The 23356-nt window shown below is 42.1% G+C and overlaps 1 protein-coding gene across 4 annotated transcripts in view; it reads left to right on the forward strand.

Annotated features, from left to right (window-relative positions):
- The first annotated feature begins 5795 nt into the window (after positions 1-5795).
- NR5A2 (nuclear receptor subfamily 5 group A member 2) overlaps positions 5796-23356 on the forward strand; it is a 112714-nt gene continuing 95153 nt past the window's right edge. The window contains exons 1-3 of one of the 4 annotated variants that reach the window (XM_067538296.1): positions 5796-6030; positions 19059-19196; positions 22993-23111. In XM_067538296.1, the coding sequence (XP_067394397.1) occupies positions 5967-6030; positions 19059-19196; positions 22993-23111 (321 nt within the window). In that variant the 5' untranslated portion in view covers positions 5796-5966. Of the gene's footprint in view, positions 6031-18658; positions 18672-19058; positions 19197-22276; positions 22345-22992; positions 23112-23356 lie in introns of those variants that run through there. The other 3 variants (XM_067538297.1, XM_067538298.1, XM_067538299.1) reach the window with 3 other exon arrangements.

Below are 23356 nucleotides of genomic sequence, written 5' to 3' on the forward strand. Positions count from 1 at the left end.
GGGTGAAATTCACTCCTGTATCGAGGTGTGCTGGAGCTATGCTCCAAGGCTCATGTAAGCCCTTAAAACAGGGCCTAAGTGACACATATGTTGTCCATAAACCTTCTGCTGGCCTTTTCACCATAAGCAGTCCCTTTGACTTCAGTATGATCACTTACTTGAGCAGATCTGGGCAAGTTCTGCAAAAAAGTATTCTTGAACATTTGTTTGAATTTTTAATTGATTTTCTTTCAGCTTTGTTCACACTCCTTTTGCATTTGCCATCCAGAAATTAATTTATTAACAGAAATATTCACTGAAATAATTTACTTTAAGCAGCCATTGAACAAAAGTCATTGAAAGCTATTTTAGAACGTGTAATCCTACATATTTGCTCCAGACAATGCATTTTATCATTATGCTCATCCAGTCAGAGAACAGAAATATATCATGTGACGTATACGCCCAGTCAAAACATCTTGAATACCTCAGTGAACTGCTTACAGACATTATACAAGCCAAGAAATTATTCACTGAAATCAAAGTGAATTTTTCAAATACTGCAATTTTCTCATTTGTTCAGTCTAGGTGTGGGAAATTCCGTGACGCTGGCAGACCAGGTGCCAGTTCTTGCCAAGGCTTTAGGCCTCAACCAAGCACTGACAAATTCATTTCTAGAAATCAGTCCATTTCACCTGTGTGTTAGCATAATTAAGATGGGTATTGGACTTATAACAATAGGTTTAGACTTTTTGAAATTGTTGTAAATTGCTGCATGTATTAATTTCACAATATTTTTATCACCTGCAATTAGGTAACATTTAAGTTTTTGCTTTGTAACTGTAAAAAATGTTGGGATCATCTCCCAGCCATCACGAAGGCCCATCAAAACTAAACTGGCCACTATGGGACATTATAATACAAAGGCTTTAATTGCCCCTTCACACCCATGATGAGGCTACATGCAAAAGGAATCATCCCACCAGCTTGAATTCTGGAAGAAGGAAATAAAAATAACTGACAAGAAAATTTTTCATCTCTCTGTTACTGATTCTCACAGAGCCAGAGCTATGAAATGGAAGCAGAAATCCCTAGAGTCAACCTGGGTTAGCCCTAAAAGACATTCAGAGCTGACCGATTACTACAACTTCATCACATTTTATTACAATAGACTATAACTCATTTGTGTATATATATCTGCCTGCTTTAACCTTGTCATAACTCTCTCTTTTTTTTTTTTTTTCTTAGTTAATAAATCCTTAGGTAGTTTACTATAGGATTGAGTATACATGTTGTCTTTGGTGTGAGATGTAAGGTACAAATTGACCTGGTTCTTTGAGACTGTGTGTAACCTGAATATTTTATGATCTTTGGTATATAGCAACCATCTATCACTAAGTCCAGCTTGCCTGGATGACAAGATAGACTAAAATGCCCAAGGAGACTGACTGTGACTTAGTGGTAAGGCTGTTATAGTGCTTTAACAGTTCACACTTGTTACTGGGTTGGTGAAATCTAATTATAGAACATACAACCAGTTTGGGGTCTCTGCCCTGCATCTTAACAGTCTGGCCTGAGTTTGGCACTCACGGTCGTGAGCCACGCCAGACAGCATCACAAATTCTTGAACAAAAAAGGAAGCCAAATTCATGAAGGCCCTGATTGAAAGGATCCTTTAAAGTCAGGCCCTGGGACAGACCCCAACTAAATTATTTATGATTAATTATTCACCCACTGCAACACAAAAGTTGAGACTACTTATAGGAGAAGTAAGAGTTTGAAGGTTCGAACATTTATTCCCACTATAATAATGTTACCATTCTTTTATTCTACTACTTTCTCCTTTTAGAAGCTAATTTGAATCTATTCAAACCCAGAAGTAGGAGGTGGCAGATTCTGAAATGTACTTCCAGGTCTAATGTATGCTGCATTTTATGTAAGAGAGAGAAAGAATAAAAAGAACTAATCATTTCACCATGCAATTAAACTATATGATCAGAATCATTTGGAATCAGCTGCAGGAAATACGTTGATTAAATCAGAACTTTCCACACTCCAGTATTTTTTTTTAAACTGAAACATTCACAATAGAATGTTAAAGTTCAGTTGATCGATCAGATTCTCCAATTTATTTTATGGAAACACAGTAAGAAGAAGAAAAAAAACCCACTGTTGTCTACCTAATGTGGGGATTTTTTTTGTTTATTTGTTTGTTTTTTGTAATAAAATATTTTTGAACATCAAAAATAATATAAAATGTATCAAGGAAGAAAAATACATTGAAGATATTTCAAAAGAATTCTAAACGTGTATCATAGGATCAGGATGAATATTTGAATGGATAAAGTAAAAGCAACATTTGCAAACCTTGAGTAAAATTCAATAAACCCTTACTCACGTAAGTAATTCTGATGCCAATTGGACTAGTCACATGATTGTTACAGGGAACCTGATACTGATTCCCACTAAAATCAACAGCAATTTTGCCATTGACTTCAGCGGCTGGAGAATCACACCCACACATTGACACACCCTTCTATTTACACAGAACGAGAAATATTTTTAATCTTCACTGTCTTGTATGACTAAAAAAGGCTGAAGGTCTCCTGAGATGGCATAAAAAGACATTGATGGATGTACCAAATACCAAGAGAGCAATGTTTAAAAAGCTAAAAGAGAAGGGTAAACTCCAGACTGATCTCAGTAGATTTACAACCGTAGATTCAAACTGGGGTCTTAGAGCTATTTCAAAAGGTCACTGTGTATTCATCAAGCCACATCACAAGCTATCCTTTAGAAAAAGGGCCACTCTACTCTCCTGCCAAGCTCAGACTCCATTAAAATGCATGCAGTGATAATGTGATGTGATTCATAGTACATGAAAAATTCCTTCCAACTCCATATTGTGGCAAATGGTTGCAAAGGATTACATTTCAAACCACCAATGTTTTCATCTTGCAATAAATGGAAAAAACACTGATAAAAGTGTGGTTTTACTCAACTTTCTCCTAGCTCCCCTCATGACCTACATGTCTATGGATGAAAAAACATATGTAAAATATAATTGTAAAAAATATCACCTTGCAAAAGCCTTCTCTTGATTTTGTTAGAAGAAACAAAGTATGGAGCCACACAGAGATAGAAAACTATTGCACAGTGGCATAACCTACAAAAAAAGGAAAGCTGATCTCATTAAGGTCAAATGGGAGTTTTACCACTGACTTCTCTAAACAGAACTCAAATTCCTGATCCAGCAAATATTTAAGCACATGCTTAATTTTAATTTCAGTGAGATTACTCACATGCTTAAAGTACTTTAATCAATCAGGGCTTGAGTCCCTTTTACTAAGTAATGGCTGATTTACAAGCTGTTGTACGATGTCCTTGAGTTTTCCTATAACTTTCCTCCTTCTCATTGGTCCAGGCACTAAGGAAAGTTAAAAGTCTGTTTGTCTATGCACCTGGCACAAATTCTTCTATCACTGGAGACAATGTATCAGCAAGGGAAGGAGGTGCATTTTTAAATGACCTTGACATTCCATACTGATGCAAAAAGGAAAGGAGCTACAGAAGTTGAAGCCAAAACCATGGACTTTCTTTATAATTCCTATGATTTAGTGTATCTGTCCCATGTACTGCAGATTCCTTTGTAGACACTCTTGTATATGGGCCAACAAAGCTAAAACACTGTCTGTAATGACCCAGTGGAAAGTTTCTAATCACAATATCATTTGCAGCATTTATTTTATTTTTACCCTCCTCCCACCCTCTGAGGCCTAAATAAAAAATACATAGTCACTGACTGGAGGAAAAAAGCTTTTCATTTTTATAACCTGAAGTTCAGACTCATTTGATCATCACAACAATCAAGATCAGATATAGAATTTGAATCAAATCAGATTTTCCAATAAAATGAGTAACAACTGTCTCCCACTTTTGATAAACACAAACCCACTTCAACATATTTCAGGGACTGTAGAGAAATGCCTAGTATTAAATGTAGCTGTTTACTCTGGCATGTAAATATAACTTTGTCTGTAATAAATAGTAAGAAGCATTTACCCAGCACTTTTCACTTTCACTCTTACAGACATTATAAAGTAATACTCACAACACTCCTGTGAGGTACATAAGTATAATTACCCCAGTATGCTGATGAGAAAATAGAAGATGAGAAGTTAAAAGCCCAGTTTTTAAAGTTTTAAGCACACTAATGTGAATGAATTTGCATGCCACATGTATAGTCACTATGATAGAATGCACAAATTAATATTTATGACTAACTGGTTATTTGGGTGAACAGCTTTCTGAGTTGTGCACCCCATTGTGGTAACTACACAGACAAATAAATCATGCATTTTGTACTTATATTTCAATTTTGAAAATCTGGCCCTGCATGACTTACAAAGGCCATAGAGAGAGAGACAATATTATAACTCAGGAGTTCAAGGCTCCTAGTCCAGACCATGAGAAAACCACCACAGACATGACCTTCCGCATCCAATGCTCTGCTCTAGTTTCAGTCCTGATCAGAAGGACGGGAGTGAAAGGCACTTCAATCCGTGAACTATTTAAGCTGAACCAACAACCATGCCAAGATGTATAAAAGGATGTGTTTGTTGTTTTAGGGCCTGATGCATATTTCACTGAAGTCATTAGAAAGACTCTCACTAACTTCAGATCTGGCCCACAGCACACTCAATTGTCTCTATTTTGGAATAGACTGAAAAGATCAAATTAATGTAAATTGGATACTATCGGCCTGATTCTGCTCCCACAAACGTTTTACACTGATGGAATTCCATTGACTTCAGTGAAGTTATTCCTGATCTTCACAGGTATAAGAGGAGAAACAGGCCCCATGAACCAAATTCTGCATTCCGTTACACTGATGTAAATGCAGCCCGTCTGTATTAAAGTAAATTGAGTTACACTGCATTTACTCCCAGTGTAGCTGAGAGCAGAACTTGGCTCATTGACAGATGTGCTCAAAACGACATGCAGTGATCATTTGAACTACACACCCCTATAACATTTATTTTCAGCAGTACATTGTTCACAGCAATTTTACATGTTAGGAAAAATGTTTGTATTAAAGCAGCTTTAATTGTGAACACAATATTGTCTATACATTATTTTTCTAGGATAACAATGTTTAACTATGCTGTAAAGCTCTTGCTTTATTGAAAAAATAGTGTATGCTTTTAACTATATGGCTGTCATCCAAACAAGTTGGGAGTTAGTCTCCTGTCTAATGAGTAGGTGCAATAAAATGGGTTTGTCTGACAAAAAAAATCACCATAGGTTTGCTTATGCTCTTACCAGGGAATAGAGTCCTAAGCAGAGATATAGGCCTAGTTTAAGAAATTAACGTTTGATTGTTTTGTCATCCAAAAGGAGTATTTACAGAAGCTAAAACAACCATACTTGTTGTTCGCTGTGCAAAGAGGTGATGACATCAAGAGGACAGGTCACAAGCCTGAGTTTATAGTCATTTCGCTTACATTGGGACTGGGTTTTATCCACTCAGTATGATCTTCTGACCCCACAATTTTACAACCTTCCACTCTCTGTGCTTCATAGCACCTCTCCACTTCTAAGTTAATCATTTCTCTGCCATTATCTGCCAAGAGTTCTTATCTCTTTTGCTGTCACTTTATAACAGAGTCCTCTTATCAACCTGTACAGAGTCATGTGACCATGCCAAACCTATCACAAGTTTCAATTCTTCTGATTAGAGACTATCACGAAATGGGATACATGGTTTAGGGCAGGCCACTAATGTTGGAAAAAGTACAGAGTCCATTGAAAGACATACTTGCTACTTTCTGAATTCTTGGATTTTTGTTGTTGTTCATCTCGCTGACTTTCACTGAAGGTTATTGTAGCCTGGGTTCCAAGGCCAGAAAAGTTTACAAGCCACACCTTTTGCCAAACTCAATGCTGTACACCCTATACCCAAGGACACTGTATATTTGTACCTAATAATGTCTTCTAGTTCTGACTCTGTCAACCTACTGGAATCTATAAAACATGGACTTACACCAGTTGGTAAGTAAAAGCTTTTCTAACTGTTATGGTAACTGTGCGGAAATCTGTTAACCTTGAGCCTTATCATCCATTCCAAATTGAAAATCATCTTTATGGGATAACTTAACAACTGTTTAATTTACACTTTGATTTTATCAACAAGCATATTAATGCACTAAATCCATTTTTAAAATGTTAAGTAAACAGTTGATGATTTAATTGAATAACTCTCTCTTCTCCAGGTGTATTATAATCACTAAATACATAATCTGTCATCACTCTAACCTAAAAGATGTATGGCGTAACATAGTTAATGGTGTAATTATTTATTACAATTACTAATACTTGTGCAATTGTCATTACATATCTAGAAGGCATAAATGTGTAAAAATCAGGTCTGAACATATTGCATGAATTGAATTCAGCAAAACCTCAGAAGCATTTTTTAGTCTTATTACAAGTGATAAAGACGTCTAATACATATTTATTTAGATACTATACAAATGCTGTTAAATATTCATTGAGTGTGAGAAGGATTCTAAATAAGACACTGCATTTCATATTTTAAAGTATCTTTACAAAGCTCGAGTGCATTTAGCTAGCATCTGGAATCACCAACTCCACTACACTGAAAAACTGGTAGGCATTTATTTTACGGCTTAGGAATGTCGCATGGTGTGTCTTGTCCTTGATGTTGTTTCTCTGGCATGTTTTTGAGACTATGTTTTAATCCTTGTAGGTTCTCGCTGAAATTCTCTCGGCAGTTTTCCCTTTCATTTATCCTTCACTTCGCTCTTCATACAAATGCCAAATCTAGAATTATTCTCTTTATTCCTTCCACATTAGCTCTAGAGGGATTTCGTTTTCCTTAGGGAGAATCTAGCATCCTATTGTATGTCAACTGAGGGAAGAATGAAATGGTTGCGGGAGTCCTGAACTCCTGGGAAAGTGTGAAGTGCGTAGACAGCACAGCAGAGAGAGAATCACTCCAGTGCTGGGCGCAGGGGCTAGACCGGGATGTGATTGTGCCAGGGGTGGAGGAATTTTACTTTTAAATACTTCTCCAGACCTCTTGCGAGTCCCGATTGTGTCCCGTGGCCTGAGCGATCCAGTTGTTGACCGTTGTTCAATGTAAAGCCCGGCATTTGCTTGCAAAGGGGCTTCAGGTGCGCCGTCTGGGTTGTATGCAGATGCTCAGAGCGGGGCTCGTGTGGAAGTTACAGTGGGGGAGTGCGTCCAGCTCTTGTTTAGGACACCTTGGCTGAGCGCAGCAGGAGGCAGCAGATTTCTCAGCACCAGGCAATGTTTCTATATGCATCGGTACACTTCTGTGTTTCGCTTCTGGGGCTTGAATTTGTGACAACTATGGAAGGAGTGGGTTGTTTTAGGCTGGACTGTTGGAATGGCTAATTATAACCTGTCCCCCTTGAAAGACGGCTGGCGCCTGGAAAGCCTTCGGGGTAGGGATCTCCCCCACTCACTGCCCCCCCCCCCGAGTGTGTCATGCATGGGTTGGTGTCTGGGAGCAGCGGGACTCGGGGAACCTCTTTAGCGGGCGGTGCTGGGCAATGGATTCGAGATCTTGGTTTTCCCCGTCTTCAGACTTCCTGCAATGCAGCTGAAACGTGATCTTTATCTCTTGGGAGGAGCCGCTGCTTTGCCTTTCACTGACATCCACGGAAGAAGCCCAGGGCTGCTTTCCGAGGTATGTTAGCCAGCCAGCGCCCAGTCACTCCCAGATGTTCCCGTCTCCAGGCCGGGCTCCAGTGCTGGAGGGGCCTTTCCCTTACGCTTCAATCTCACCTTCTCCTGGGTCCAGCTTTCAGCGAATGAATTGTGGCTGAAGGGTTGGTTGGCTTGCGCTGCTCTAAATGACCCCCTGGAGCAATCATTTCCCTCTCCTTGCCAGACACCAGAGCCCGTCCTCAGCGCCTAACCGTAGGCGTTTAAACGCGGGCCGGTCCAGGTTACTTCTGAGAGTGTGATCTCCTTTCAACTGCAAAGGGCGGCTCAGCCTCGCTACGTACCAGCCAAAAGGTACAGACCTGCCGGGGCACGGGCACGACCTCCTTGATCATTCCCGCTTTGTCTGGAGGGAGGATCTCCAGTAACCTCCCTGGTGCATCTTCCTAGACTCCTTTTCTTTCTCCACGGGCTCTGTACAACAAAGTGGGTTTCCGTCTCTTCTTTCTCACGCCAGTGTGGGTATACGTCCATCGCCTATCATTGCTCGGCTACACCGGTGTGAGAGGAGACCCGTGGCCCCTCGGTGCTTTAGAAGTATTTTGCCGACGCAAAGCCATTCTGTCTCAACCCCGTGTGTTGTTATCACACCGTGATGATGGGCCACATGCTGCTCTCGTTTCTTCCCAGGGGTTGCTCCAGATTTACTGAAGGCGGGCGGGCTCCGGCTCAAGGACTGGATATGTGTTCCAGATGTTGGACTTTCTGCCCCACTTGTCTCGGGACCATTTGGGAGAGTTTTATGCAGACGTTCTCAGATTGCCTTAAAACAGTCCGCTGCTGGAATGAGGCTACAGAGACCACAAGACGTACATTGGACAAACTTAGGTCCAGCTGAAGGCTACTGCTCCCGAACCGGTTTATCCTAGAAAGGATCCGCCGATCTCCTTTTGTGTGTGTGTGTGTGTACTTGTGCTCCTTTACACTACAGTGCCACACATTTAGACATGGGTGCTGGAACTAGGTGGCTGGGGGTGCCGCGGCACCCACTGGCTTGAAGTGGTTTCTATCCTATCCAGGGTTTGCAGTTTGGTTCAATAGTTCTCAGCATCTTCCCTCCCCCCCCCCCCACTATACAGATTGTTCCAGCCCCCCGCACTGAGGATAAATAAGAGAGCTGGGAGAGGAGAATATGAAAAGGGTTAGAAGGTCTCCTTCTGATCTCATTCAGACAGATGTAAACCAGAAGTAACTCCACTGGCATAAATTGGGCTAATTACCTCAATGTAAAACCAATGTAATTGAGATCAGACCCAAGTCCAGTGCGTGTGTGTGTGTACTTCTACTGTTGATGGGTCAAATGTATACTACTTGAACAGGGAGTAAAATATGGCCCCACTGATGAACAATTTAAAACATAAAATGTATTGTAAATAAATATAAAAGGGTCAAATCCGGCAGCATTTACTCAAATTAGCCTAATTCCCAGGGATAGTAATACTATTTTTGCCTGAGTAAGAACTGTACAATTTGGCTCAGAGTATGATAGATATGGAGTGTCTGTCTTCTTTTCTTAAAACTTCAATATAATAAATCGTTTAGTGCATCTCATGAGTAGGAAAAATGAAAGAAAATGGTCAGTCAGATGAAGGTTCTAACCAAGATAAGGCTATATCATAAAGAGAAGTACAGCACCTCGTGCAGTGGACTCCTAGTCCATCATGTAGCACCTAGGAGTCCTAAACAACAATCATGAATATACATCACATTTACCCCAACTCAGTTTAAGTTTCCTGTTCACCAAGAGGCAGCTGAAAAAAATACATGCCTTCTAGAAATACAATGATGCTGCAGAATACCTTATTCACATATATTTAGTTTATATAGGGGCCATATCCTCAGCTGGTGTAAATTAGCATAGCTCCACTGTAAGCAATGGACTTTCAAAGTGACTTTATATTATGTGCATTGTATCTCTGAGACACTGGGTAAAATTCAACCAATGCAGCCTGTAAAAAGTCAGTGTAACACCCAGGGGAGTCACTGGGCTAAATTCAGTGATCAATGCACTAGGCCAGATTTTGCTCTCGCTTACACTGTTGTAAATCTAAAAGTAATGCAATTAAAGTAACTGGAATTACTTCAGTTTATGGCAGTACAAATGAGAACAGAATCTGGATGTGAAGTAGTCATAAAAGAGTTGTAAGTGAATGTAAGTGGCAAAGCACTATAACTCGCACCAACTTTGTATTCACTCAATAGCACACACCTTTGTTTGTAAGTGGTGTAGAAGTAAACTAAATGGATTCTGCTCTTATTTGTACCAGTGTAAACCAGTAATAACTCCACTGAAGTTAAATCAATTTTACTAGTGTAAAACCAATATAAGCCAGAGCAGAATCAGATCCAGAATTCTTAAGAGATAAATCACTCCCTTCTATTTTAAACTTACTCCCTCTCACCCCCAGGGCTTCATTCATCCTTGACATAACTGGCACAACACTGAATGGACTGGATTCTGATATCTGTTATTCCAGTTTTACAGCACTGTATCTCCTTGAACTTCAGTGGAATTATTTCTAGTTTATACTCGTGTGAAAGGAGAATCAGGGCAATTGACTTAAATGGGCATATCCCTTCTTAAAACCACAGCTAAATTTGGTCTTCAAAAAATTCACTCAATTTATATACTCACTTAACAATAAAAATCACAATATTTTACCATTCACATGCATTTTCTGGCTCACTGATGAACAACATGTAATTTACACCACCATTCATAGCACCCATGTACTTTGTCCATTTAGTCAAATTAATACTTTGTGTAAACCAGTTACTAGATTTGGACCAGGAATGAATATGGGTGATTAAATCTAAAATTAGCTTTCACTTAGCATTAAGGGCTTGATCCAACTCCCAATGGGAGTCTTTCCATTGATTTATATAGAAGTTGTATCTTGCCCTTAAAAGGTGAATAGAGCCAAGCACATAATAAGCAGGCCCCTCTTTTCCTGACTTCTTGCCTTCTATCTTTTACTTCCCGGCCTCCCCAACAAAGGTCATGGTGGGCAACTGGGATTCAATAAGAGTTGATGATGTTCAGCACTTCACGGGATCAGACCCATGTCATTAAATGACCTTTGGAAAATATTCAGCAAGGGATCCTTATTAGTAATGGTTTTACTTTTCTTTACTCAGCCTCTTGTCTCAGGATTCCTCGGAGAAACAATATACATTTTGTAGGCACTTTAGATATGATTATTTAACATGATTAACTTGAAAAACTGGTTATGTGGAAGGAAAAACTTGTAACTTCTACCTATGACATTTTCCAGTTTGCATAATATTTACTACCATCCTATTTTTCTGTATGCCCCAAGGCAACATTTATATTGCATATTATATTTATTAAACTGTTAGGGTAAGTGATCAGATATCATTTCTTGTGTACAGTGCTATATTAGTTGACCAACAAGTTTTTTAAAAGTTATCAATATCCAACTTTTTAATATATGTGTGAGTCCTTTATACTGGGGATATAGTGGGAAAATAGATTTATTGGGAAATCTGAATGAGAATATCAGCATTTGCAGCTAGTTGTAAACTCAAGTATCACTGTACATTTTTCAAAATAGGGTCCCCTCCTTCATTTCTTATTCAGGCAAAGTTTCCACTAAAGATGATGAAGTTTTGCCTGGATCAGGGCATGCCCTGTAGTATCAGGACACAAGTTAAATTCTGTATTTGTTTATAGTAGTGACTGCTAGTTTTTGCTTCTGTTATTCTTGAATCCATTCTGTCAATCTCTTCTCCAGATACTTTTGGAAATTTGGTTCCTGACTCACTAATACTAACTTTTTTCCCCACATTTTAATGCAAAGGAGTAATTAACCATTGTATTGCCAGGTTTAGTGTTACAGCATTAACACATTTACACCTAAATACACGTTACACATGCATTGATTCTAGATTCCAGAGTAGCTGGGACAAAGTAATAGAGACAATGCCTGTAGTGTCCAAGAGAAAAGGTTTGCAGTGTTCACAGATCTCTTCCAGCCACCTGTCCATTAAGGTAGGTTAGGAATCATCTCAAACTTTTCTTTACATAGAGTGAAGGGAGAGAATCTGCTGTAATGGTCACCATTACAGAGTAGATGTGTGAAGGAATCATTATACTTTCCTATAATAATATATGCATTACATTACGTATCAATCATACATTAGCCATATATTACATATATGATTTCTCAAGTATAAACTTGTTTAAAGGTTTATTTTATAATTCTTTATGTGTGAGAAGAATTGTATATGTGTTTATTGATATATAGATTAATAAGCATAAACTATGTTCAGTCAAAGATGAGTTATTGAAATAAAGTTTTCCAACCTTCAGTACATAATTGGTATGTGGGGAAAAAAAGGAAACCCACTCAAGAAAACTAATTACTATTGGATCAAGGTTACTTGTCCCAGAAATAGTAAGTTTAAAACAAAAAAAAAAAAAAAACCCCTCTGTCTGTACAGTGTAGAAATCAATTATCTTTTAGGATATAGATACCTGGGTTTAGTTCTAATACAATTCTTGTTTTATTAATAAAAACAGATGTAGCTGTATTTCTACTCCAAGCTATAGCTTTTATTTTACAGAGTAAGAAAATACATTTCAAATAGTGAAGCCGGAAGGTAGATAAAGGAACCTAGAGTAGAAAAGTATAGGGATTTAAATAACAGTGACACGAACTAGGTGTAGATTTGCAACACTAAAAGTAGGGGAATGTTATAATTAATAAATAGTAAATAGACACACTTCAATAAAATAAAGTAGTAAAAACTAAAGCTCTCATCTTGCAAATCCTTACTCACATTAGTATTTATTGTTCTAGATAACCTCCTTGGCATACCATGTCTGCTAAGGATGAGACCCTTCATTTGGATTCACCTCCTCTTTGTCTAGATGGTAAAAACTTAAAATTGAAAACTTTCTAAAAAACTTTCTAAACTTTAAAAAATTATCAAAGCTGAACAAATCCTGCCCCCACCCCAGCCCACCCCAGCCCACCCCACACGCGCATCCGAGCTGTATTTAATCCTTCTTCATTAGATCAGATTTTCTAACTGAAAGTCACAGTGAATCACAAGGCAGAAAAAAAATCCTAGCAGCATTTCTGCCTGAAAGTTTGGATCTTTAGGTGGCCTAATGGGATTGGGTGAAAAAATACAAGACTGCAGTTTGCTACTGATGTTGTTAGCTCAGTAAATTCCTCATGCGACCTTTGGGCACGTGTTGTTCGCATAATAAAATGTATCAAAGATTGTCATTGTTTAATTTCGGACTGGATTGCAGCATTACAACCACTTTGTCCCACCCTATACCTCCATCCTACCTTCCCACCCGCTTGCATACACTCCTCACCCTCATCTCTTTTAAACTTCACTATCCGTACTCCCAGTTTGCTGTAAGAAAGTTATATTGCAACCCAAAAATCTAGTGGGAAGCTTTCCACTGGGGTCTTTGAGCCACTATTGAAGGTGGGAATATTTTACTTCCAAAAGATACATTGCAAATGTGAAATTTGCTTTTAAACCACGTAATTTTGGGTGACCTTATTGACTAATAATAACAAGAGTTCTGTAGCACTTTAAAAACTAACATTTTATTTCTGCAGGCATAAACTTTCGTGGGCTGCAACCCACTTCGTCAGATGCAAGTTTGACGAAGTGGGTTGCAGCCCACGAAAGTTTATGCCTGCAGAAATTAAATGTGTTAGTCTTTAAAGTGCTACAGGACTCATTGTTTTTGCTGCATACAGACTAACAGGGCTACCCCCTCTGGAACTTATTGAATAATATTTATCGTGAGATTTGCAAGAGAATTAAGCAGGGTACACAGCCACTTATTGTGCTGTGCCGCACCCGCATGAGCCGGAAGGTACATCAACTAGCACGAGCTGTTACAACTTCTCACTAATGATGATTCATTTCACAATAAAAAAAATATAATCACAGAAATACTTTACCACTTACCTGACCAGATTTATTCCTCGCTCTATAACACATCATGTGTGTTTCATTGTATGAAGGTGTTTATAAGGCCTGGATGCATTCCAATGTGCAGTAGTAAGCTTTATTGTTCCTTAAAAATAGAACTGCAGTCAATAATTGATTGTTTCACAATAGTTGTGTATTTCGGAATAGCGGGGCTCGACAGCCCCGAAAGATAATTGTGAATCACTCAAGCAAGTAAGTGTAATGGACTTTGGAAAAGGTTGATCACCTACGATGTATATTTTACTGAAGAAAGTATATCAGCCTGACACTCACCGTGCATGGTTTACATCGGATCAGAGAAGCGTGGTTTTGATCTTCACTTCCCTAGACTGGGCAGTTTACCTTCTAATACCTGCTTCTCCGAGGCTTGGATTATAGCACTAACAATCCCTATCTCAGGGTATTAAAAACAATACTTCCTGTCGAATGGAAAAAAACAACAACCAACTCTTTCTCTTAAGGGACTTGCAGTGACTTCATGTCACTCTTCCTTTTCTCTGTCTTATAGAGATGGTCTGTTCATGGGTATGCTTCCCATTGTGTAATCAGAAGAGAAAAGAGAAAAGAAAAGAAAGAGCATGTGGTCGGGAAGATGCGGTATGAAGCACATGAATTGTTCAGGAAGAACATTTCTCCCATTGCAGAGCGATCCCTTGCATTTCATGCTCTCCGAAGTTGACACAAGCATACTACATACTGGCTCCTCTGCTGTATTTTATGAGGGAAGGGACCAGTAAATGGACTATGGACGGGCTGCGTGGTAGAGGCTCTTTGCTTTCCATCTGACCACAGGCACAGTTTGTCGCTGATGATCTTTGCAATGTGAATGTTTAGCAGAGGCAAAAAAAAAAAAAAAAAAAAAAAAAAAAAAAAAAAAAAAAAGAGAATGCAGAATTCTCTCCTCCCTAAATATTTCTGTAGAAGCATGAGGACTCTTTGCTGTTGGGAAGTGTAAATCCAAAGCCAAACAAAGTTACACTTTACTCTCATTTATTTCTCGGTGGGGTCTGAACAAAAGTGCCCTTTGCACGCATTTTTCAAGGGTGTTCTTCGGCTAGAGCTGACTTGCTGGTCAAATAAAACAAACCCTCTCCTCTGCAGGACTCTAGCCTAGCAAAGCAGAAGTTAGCGTAGCATTTGTTGCTCACAGGAACACCCATCAGAATTCGGAATGTCCTTGCTTAGCTGGAAAGCCCTTAGGTTTGCCCAACTTTGTGGCCTCTTTAAAGTTCCCAAGAATTGGACCTGGCTTTGAAATACCACGCCATGGAACCCTGCACTGGGACAACAAAAGGAGCAGAGGAAGCTCCTGATTTAAAATAATAATAATAATAAAGAAAGAAATAACCAGCCAGTGGTTTTAATGGAAATGTACATATATTTAAATAGGAAAACATAAGTATTCTAGGTCTGTGCTCCTTGCACTAATCAAGGCTGCTAGAAGCTCCCCAAGCCATCATCTTTTATAATTATAATTACACCCATCAATCAAGACCTTCAGGCAACGTCAGAACAAGCAAAGCAAACTCAGGAGAGAAGACACATAAAAAAGTTTGGAGAACTTGGGAAGGAAGGGGGAAGGGATTAGAAGAGAGGGTAATTAAGGTTGCTCCAGGCAATTGTGAGAGCTAGGAAGCTCCATGTTAAATTAAATGTAGCCACGAGGGAGCAGGTATCATTTATAATGGCTACTGCCCTAAACTGTTACTTCGGAGAAATGTAGATGTGTAATAACCACTCCAAAGTATTTTCATCTACACTAATAACTCCTGGAGTAGCTTTGCAATATACCATTTGAACTCCCTCCAAGTCAGGCCCCTGTTGAGTGATACTACGTGTAACATTAACTCCATGAGTATTAGTTAAATAGAGACTTAGGTACTAAGGAGTCGTTTAGAGAGGACGAATTCTGTATATACCTGAGTGGGAGTAAACCACTTGGAAATTGTCCTAAACAAATCAAGGGGCGATGGGGTTCTGGGAGCTAGAGAGCTATAGATAAAGCGATAGATAGACAGAGAGAGAGAGAGAGAGAGAGAGAGAGAGAGACTGGCTCGTATTGATGTGAAAATAAATAATGGGGAAAGTCTGAACATTAAGGGCTCGATCTTAACCGAGGTAGATTTGAGCGCTCAAAACTCCCATTGACTTCAATGCATTATCTGGTGCTAGATGAGCTGTAGGACTGAGCGATACTGTCCTGTATTGGCATGGCTGAACTGTTAAAATGTTGAGCTCTTTTACTCACCAGAAAGGACGAGAGAAAGTGAACGGATTGTCTCGCAGTGAGTTTATCAGACAACAACATGAAAACACCTCCCACCTCCTCCTCCCGAACAATAAAGAGCGGGGGGTGGGGAGGTTTGAGAGACCTGCCTTACTTATTTTCCGCGGAAACCTTAGAGAGCTGCGGGACTGAGGATCTGTATATACCTATTAATTTAACTTTCCAAGGTCTGTTGCAAATACTGCCCTAAGATATGACTTTCGTAATGTATGCCCTGCGGGGAGCGACCGGGAAGGTGAAGTGACACAGGTCAGGGAGTTTTCTAACAGAAATTTTAAAAGAGGACACAGATGGCCAACTTTGCACCCATTGGAACCAGCGGGCAGGTAGGCGGAGAAGCAGCTTCAGTCCGTTCTGTTATATGCCTCCAAATCAGAATTCACAGGCTAAGACCTGCTCTTCCAAAGCACCTCTCTCTGTGTGTCTTTATCCATTACATGGGCTCGACCTGCTGCTCCTCTTTGCTGCGGAGACAGGAAACCCAGAGTGTTCTCCTCTAAACCATATCCAAACCAAAAGTAACCCACATCAGATCAGATTCAATGTTCACACGGATGTAACTGTAAGAAAAGACGTGACCCTTTGCCTATATTCTGGTGGCATTACAACTGCTGAGCCTATTTAACCTGAGCTCACAACGGTATTATGGAAGCAAAGTCTACAGGTTTAAAAAAATAAGAAAATAATGTATTTACAGAAGCCAAGATTGTATGGTCACATACCTGACAGCTCCTTTGAAAGTAAGGCATCTTTCAGGGGACACTCGAACAGCCCTCCCTAGTAAAATAGCCGCGCCGCTATTTATTTTTAATAGCTGATTAGAAGAGATGAAATTACAATTTTTGGAAATAACGTTGATATTGAGCAGGATTTTTTTTCCAAATTGTCTATTTCAGTTTTCTAAGTTGCAACACATACAGCTCTGATTCCCTCCCCACATTCAACCCATTCCCAAGAATATCAAGTCCTGAAGTCTCATGAAAGAGAGAAAGAAAGAAACCTATTTTTCAGTAATATTGACGTTTGGCGTTATCTAGATCCGCAGTGAATTAAGTTTAGATTTTTCTTTTAACTACTCGAGGGAAAAGTTCAAACTAACTTGGGAAAGAGCACAACCGAGTCCGTTATCGCTTTTAAATGACCTTTTGCCACTTTTCTATCAGCACCTTGGTCATCAGAGGTGTTTAATAAGTTAGAGCAATAATTACATTTTATAGAATCTGTACGAACAGTCATGAACCTTTATTTTCCAGGCACTGCATTATAGTCATTTTCATGTATTACTTAGTTCAAAGGGTTTTTCATTTTCCAGATCTTTTTATTTTTCAATAAATGTGAACATGATTTAACAGGCCATAGAAGAATAATCATATTAACTGTCAGCTAGAGGAGGTTATGATTATTTTGAAGGTGAAAATAATGCTTGCTCATCTAACGTCAACAAAATATGTGTATGTTAATACAACTAAGTCGAACACCTCAGTAACATTGTTACTCCGACTAGTGGAAGGGGAGTTTTGATTGGAATATTTCTGCTGCTCATGCTGCTCAATAGAATACATCAAGGCTTTTGAAATCCCATTCACTGCGAGGTGCTGAGAATGGCTGCAGTAATTGTGGGGTCGCCCTAGCTGCCACAGCGAATTAAACATCGCAGAGGGGCAGAGAGCTTAAAGAATACGATTGGAGTTGAAGGAGGTCTGCCTGGCAAGGTTAGGTGGGTGCCAGTTACTGCCCTTTTAGTCGGTAGGTTGGCTGTTTAACATAGTTTTTTTTAAAAATGCTTTTTAGGGCATTTGCTTGATTTCACTCATGTAGCCCGTCTTGCTGCGTCTCGCCAGACGCTAGAAACTGTAGCTTTCATGCAGAAAACCCCGCCGTACCTCCATTAGGTCTCCATCGGACTGTAAGGAGGAAAGGTAAACCGGGGGAGCGGGGATGAAGGTAGTGTTTGCAAAGCTATACAAATGCCTTTAGGGAAGGTGGGGTGGGGGGGGGAGGATAGCTTCCCACCCGAGAGCGCCAGGGTCCGAAGGGGCACCCAGGAGCCCGTGAGGCAGCCTTCTTCCTACTTGGGAGAGTTCAACTCCAGCTGTCGCTGCTGGGGGGGGCTGGACTGGGGCCAGCCCTGGCGGGTGAATGTGACAGACAAGAGTCTCTCCCCGTCGGACACGTGCCCCCCCAGCAGCGGCCGGTGAGAGCGGTGGCCCAGAGCGCGGCTGCAGCACTGGGAAACGGGCAGCGGTGACCAAAGAAGAACCCTTCGGCCGGCCCGCCCTAGCCGGGCCGGGATGGCGCGTGGCCCGTCTCGTTCCCCCCGGAGGCAGGGATCACCTTGCTCGCGGGCGTCACTCGGGGCAGCCGGACGCCGCGCGGGTGGCTCCCGTAGGCGGCCCGTGCCCGTTTCACTAGCAGTGTTGTCTCGGGATGATTTAACCGCTGTAACCTGAGGGGGGGGGGGCTGGGAAGGAGGAGGAGGGGGATTGCTGGGGGGGGGAGGGAGAAGGGATGGTTGCTGATGGTGCCTCTTCCTTATTGGCTGGAGCGGCGGTCAGCCCCCCCCAACCCCCGCGCTCGCTATCTGCCCAGCCCCCCCAGCCCCTCTTCTCGGTGCATGTGGAGTAAACACGGCAGGAGCGGCCAGGTCTGAACTTCGCGGCTCCACACTTGTGACAGGGCGAGAGCAGCGGGCCGGAGGGAGGGAGCCCCTGCCTGCCGGGCGGCTGGGGCGGGGGGGGGGCGCGGGGAACCAGCGGCGGCACCAGCCCAGCCGCAGCGCTGCTCCCCGGGCTGCTCCTGCAGCTCTCCGCCTGAGCAGCGCCGCGGGCTCCCGGCCGGGCTGCCCTCACCCCTCCCCCAACCCCCCGCGGCGCGCGCCGAGCCCCACCGCCTCGCGCACCCGCGGGCGGCCGCAGCTCGGGTGTTGGCAGCCGCGGGGCGCGCGGAGGCCAGGGCTGGAGCTGCGGGGAGGAGGGGAGTGGACGCCGCCGACCGCCCCCTCTCCGAGCTAAATCTGTGCTGCCGTGCCCAGGTGCAGCTCTCCCGGACGGACACGGAGCCCCCCTCCCGGCCCGCAGCCGCCTTGTCATGCTGCCCAAAGTGGAGACGGAAGCCCTGGGACTCGCCCGCTCGAATGGGGAGCAGGGGCAGATGCCGGAAAACATGCAAGGTAAGCACGGGTAGGGGCGCTAGTTGCTGCCGGCCGGCCGCAGGGGCTGGGGGAGGGCAGATCCCTGGACACCTCCATAAAAGTTGGTGGCTGCTGAACAATCCATGGTGGAGGTTTCCAAAGCGATCGCCGGTTCGCCGCTAATCACTTCTTAGAGCCGGCAAAGCCGCGCGGCACCGGGAGCTGAAGCCGGGCTCCTGCAGCTGTGCCTGGCAACCGGGAAGTTTGCTCAACTTCCAGAACTGTGTTAGTAAAAGCTGGGGCTGGGCGCGCGGATTAAATCCTGGGGATATTCAGCACAAACGCAATGGGCGGGCTAAATCTGCAGATCCGAATCTAACGTCTGACCCCGGTGCACGGGAGACGTAACGCTGGGCACCCAAACTCCAAGAAGCATCAGGCGCAGGATGAGCTGATACGGGAAACTCGGAACCAATGTGGAGTATTTTAAGAGGCAAATGGGGCTCAGGGGAGCGGGGATTTGCAGGTTCCCTTTATTTTCCTATCTCGGTTGTTGGCAAGAAAATATGTACTCTCCATTGGCGGCTATATTTTAAACGCGTTTTTAAACAAAGGTAGCTCCGGATTCTGGCTTGCATGACAGAGCCTCCGAAGTTTATGTCAAGTGAACAAGGGGGTAACATCAGGAAAGTCCCCGCAGCAGTGCCATACTCACCGTTTGCAGGGTACAGAGCTTGGCGTTCCTGTCTCGGCTCTCGAAATACTTCGTGCCCTCCCTTTGTAACTTCACATGGCATAGACTCGAAGAAATGAACCTTGGGGGCTCGGAGACTGAGGCCTCAAAAGCATCAGAAATACACAGCTGTCAGGGGACCATTTCCAAGCAGGGGTTAGCCATGCTGCTGCTTTATTAGCGCTCAGTTCTGGGCTGTTTCTGTCAATTTGCTAATTGCCAGCATGGCTATGTGAGAGTAAGTGGGGTAATAAGGGCAGGTTGCTTTCAATATAAATAGCACAGGTGATAAAACCAGCTGCGATGGGAAACTGCTTCAGCAGGTCCTGAAAGTGACAGTGTCTTTATGTATCTCTGTGGGTTTCATTCCTGGGTGGTGGGAGAATGCCGGCGCTGGAGCCGAGTTGCTGGGGTACCAGAGTTTAGCAGGAAAGAGCTTTGAAAGTCAGATCTCCAGATCGGAGCTGGAAACTTTCTTTCTGAAACTTCGGAGACTTTCCGTTTAAACTGCACTTGATTTTGAGTTCGGGACAAGAGATTTAAACCTCTCCGCCTCAGCTCGCTCCTGAGCTCAGTTAAGGTGAGCGTTATTTGCCATGCTAAGGGGATGGGGGCTATTCTAAAGAGATTCGGCAACAGCTCTGTATTTGCGTTCCATTTACTCCCCTAAATGGAAGGACGGGGAGGATCCCCTACATGCTGGGGACTGGCTGTATCCCATCTCCACCTCGGTCATTCTCCACATCCTCTCATCCCAAGTGTCTGCTGGGGACAGGCTTGCTGGCCATAGACATGTAGGTAATTTTATTCTTCGCGGTAGAAGTGCCCGGTTTTTAGCACCATGTGCTAATCAACTCAAGACGGGGTACGGGTGAGCGCTCTGGGCGACTCTTTTTAGCAGAAACTTCTCTACACGTCGCTTGTTTCAGCCTAAATTGGTCGAGTGCAGGCGGGCCCTTTTCTACCGAGCGGCTAATAGGAAGCAGAAGTCGTAAGGGTGTGGGGGTATCAGGGCATTTCAGACTTTCCTTTTCCTTGGATGTGTCCCGCTCGACTAAGCACTCAGGAGGGAGGCTCCTCTCCAAGGAAAAATCCCTGTTGACCCCTTTGTCCATTTTTTTTCTTGTGATGATCGGGAACTTTGTATCTTGCTTGGGCCCCTGCAGCACAGACAAGGCGAGGAGAAGGAAGGGACTGGCAGTCCTCTCTCACCTTGTGTATTTATTGCATACATGCTGTGAGCAGAGAAACTACATTCATCCGCTCTTTAATCTTATTTAAAGGATCGTCCACCTAAGGTCAGGTATATAAAATAAACCTACAAGCGTGGAGATGGTAGCCGGAGAGAGCCCATAGTGTGTGACACACTCTGTACTCTCTGATCAGATTGGCCCTGATTCATAAACCGTGAAGAAGTCGTTCTGAAAATATTTTCCCTCGGCTATTTCACGCCGTATTAATTTCACTCCAGTTTTCCTCTCTAGTTCCCATAGAGCCTGAAGGGGGGGATTCCTTAGGGGAAGCGACTGCTGTTAGTTACTTAAATCTTAGCACATCTTTTTCTTGCCTTGGGGTTAGTCTCTGGGCTATCCCCAGCCGCTCTGTGGGAGATCTCTCCCTTGCTACAACTACTTTTAATCGCTTAGATGACCCAGAAACTTGACAGCTGTTTGATTCTAGGGGGAGAAAATCATAACTTCTGCCGCTGCTGTGTCCATCCCCCCTTACAGAGATCGTTGATTACATTACAAACCTTCAGCTGTCTGGTGTATTTTGCAGGAGATCTGAGGTTTAGCAACATGAAAAGAGAAGGAAATTGGCTCTGCAGTGAGTGGTGGGTTTTTGTTTTTGGGGGGTCGGGCGGGAGATAATCAGACCTGCTGACTGAGCTGTTTGTGGGGTGAATCCAGATCAGTTCTCTCTCGATCTCTCTCTCTCTCTCTCTCTCTCTCTTCATTCAGATCTTTTGCACCCCCTCCTCTTCCAGCTCCTCCTCCGCCTTTCGTCGGAGTGGCAGAGGCTGCATTAGATTCATACAGACACTTCAGGTTTTTCTTCAAGGTTTTGTCTAAATTGCGCAGGAGTATTTGGAGAGATCAGGGCATAAGAACTGCGGACTTTCTTGTTTACATTCTGTGCATCTTTTAGATCTTCCGCAAACACTCTGGTTACTTTTGTCCCGAGGAAGTTTGGTTAATTGCGCCTGGGACCTTAACCCTGGATCGTTGGGGTTTGATTTGGGCTTAATTTAGCATGGCGATTATAGAGAATTAATTAGGTTTAGGTACTTTACCACCCCAGCCCTCCAAGAAACAATCCCTGTGCCTTCTGTTTGTCTCATGTATTAGTTTGCTGTAGTTCCCGGGGTTTAAAAATGTTTGGTACCATTTTAGTTACTTTTACCTCCAATCAAGAAGCAATTTGAACAATTAATATTAAAACTGATCAATTTAGGTATTATAGGAATGCAGGCTTTTGTTAAAGATGAGCTGCTAATTATACAAGGTTTTTAGTGTCACGACAGCATTTTAACTTGGCACTGTAAGTAATTTATATTCAACACACCAGGAGAGTGCTAGTTATGTGGGTTTCAAGCTTACCCAAAGTAAATATTTACAGATTGGTATTATTTTTACAACTTTAAAGGAAGCAAACCTAGTTAAAGTTAATTTACATACATCAGTGATATTTAACCTTGTTAATTTTGATTCTGACTTTTGAAAGCACTTTCCTGATAAGTGGTGAAATTAAATTATTTAATTTAGTTTCTATTTCCATAGACTGTAGATTGTTTAAGAGCTCTGGAGTTCTGCATAACTCTTAATTCTTTCTTATCATACAAAATTATGAAATTTATACTTTTGTTCACTTGTTAAGAGTCCATATTGATTTGCTGTCGAATTAAGAATTCCATGTTTCAGTGTAAGTTGTGGTGGTGGTTTTGTTTTTGTTTTTTTAAGTCTTTTTATTGAATTTGAGGAGGATGTTTCTCTAGTGAGTTGTTTCCCCAGGTCAAAATTAATGTCTGATAGCTGGAGGTGGGGAAAGCATTGTTACTTATATGTAAATGCCCATTAATGTGCTATTTCTGTTTTTTTCCAGTGTCTCAGTTTAAAATGGTGAATTACTCCTACGATGAAGACCTTGAAGAACTGTGTCCCGTTTGTGGAGATAAAGTGTCTGGTTACCATTATGGACTTCTCACCTGTGAAAGCTGCAAGGTTTAGTACAAATTACTTAATAGAAAACCAAAATAGTTTACAATATTTTAAAATGGTAAAGGAAAATGCTGGTAAAAATAAACAGACAGAGGTGGGTAGTTTAGCTTCTTCTGGATTTCATTTATTAGATTCATACCCAAAATTTTGAAAAACCTCTTGGAGAAAGATCCTCATTTGCACAAATGGGGGGGGGAGGGACAAGTTAGATCATGTTGTTGTGTGGCTGTGTCCGCTGCTTTTAAATA

This window comes from Emydura macquarii, unplaced genomic scaffold (genome assembly GCF_026122565.2).
Source record: "Emydura macquarii macquarii isolate MOO-44397 ecotype Brisbane River unplaced genomic scaffold, CSIRO-AGI_Emac_v2 contig_480, whole genome shotgun sequence".
In the NCBI taxonomy this organism is placed as follows: domain Eukaryota; kingdom Metazoa; phylum Chordata; order Testudines; family Chelidae; genus Emydura; species Emydura macquarii.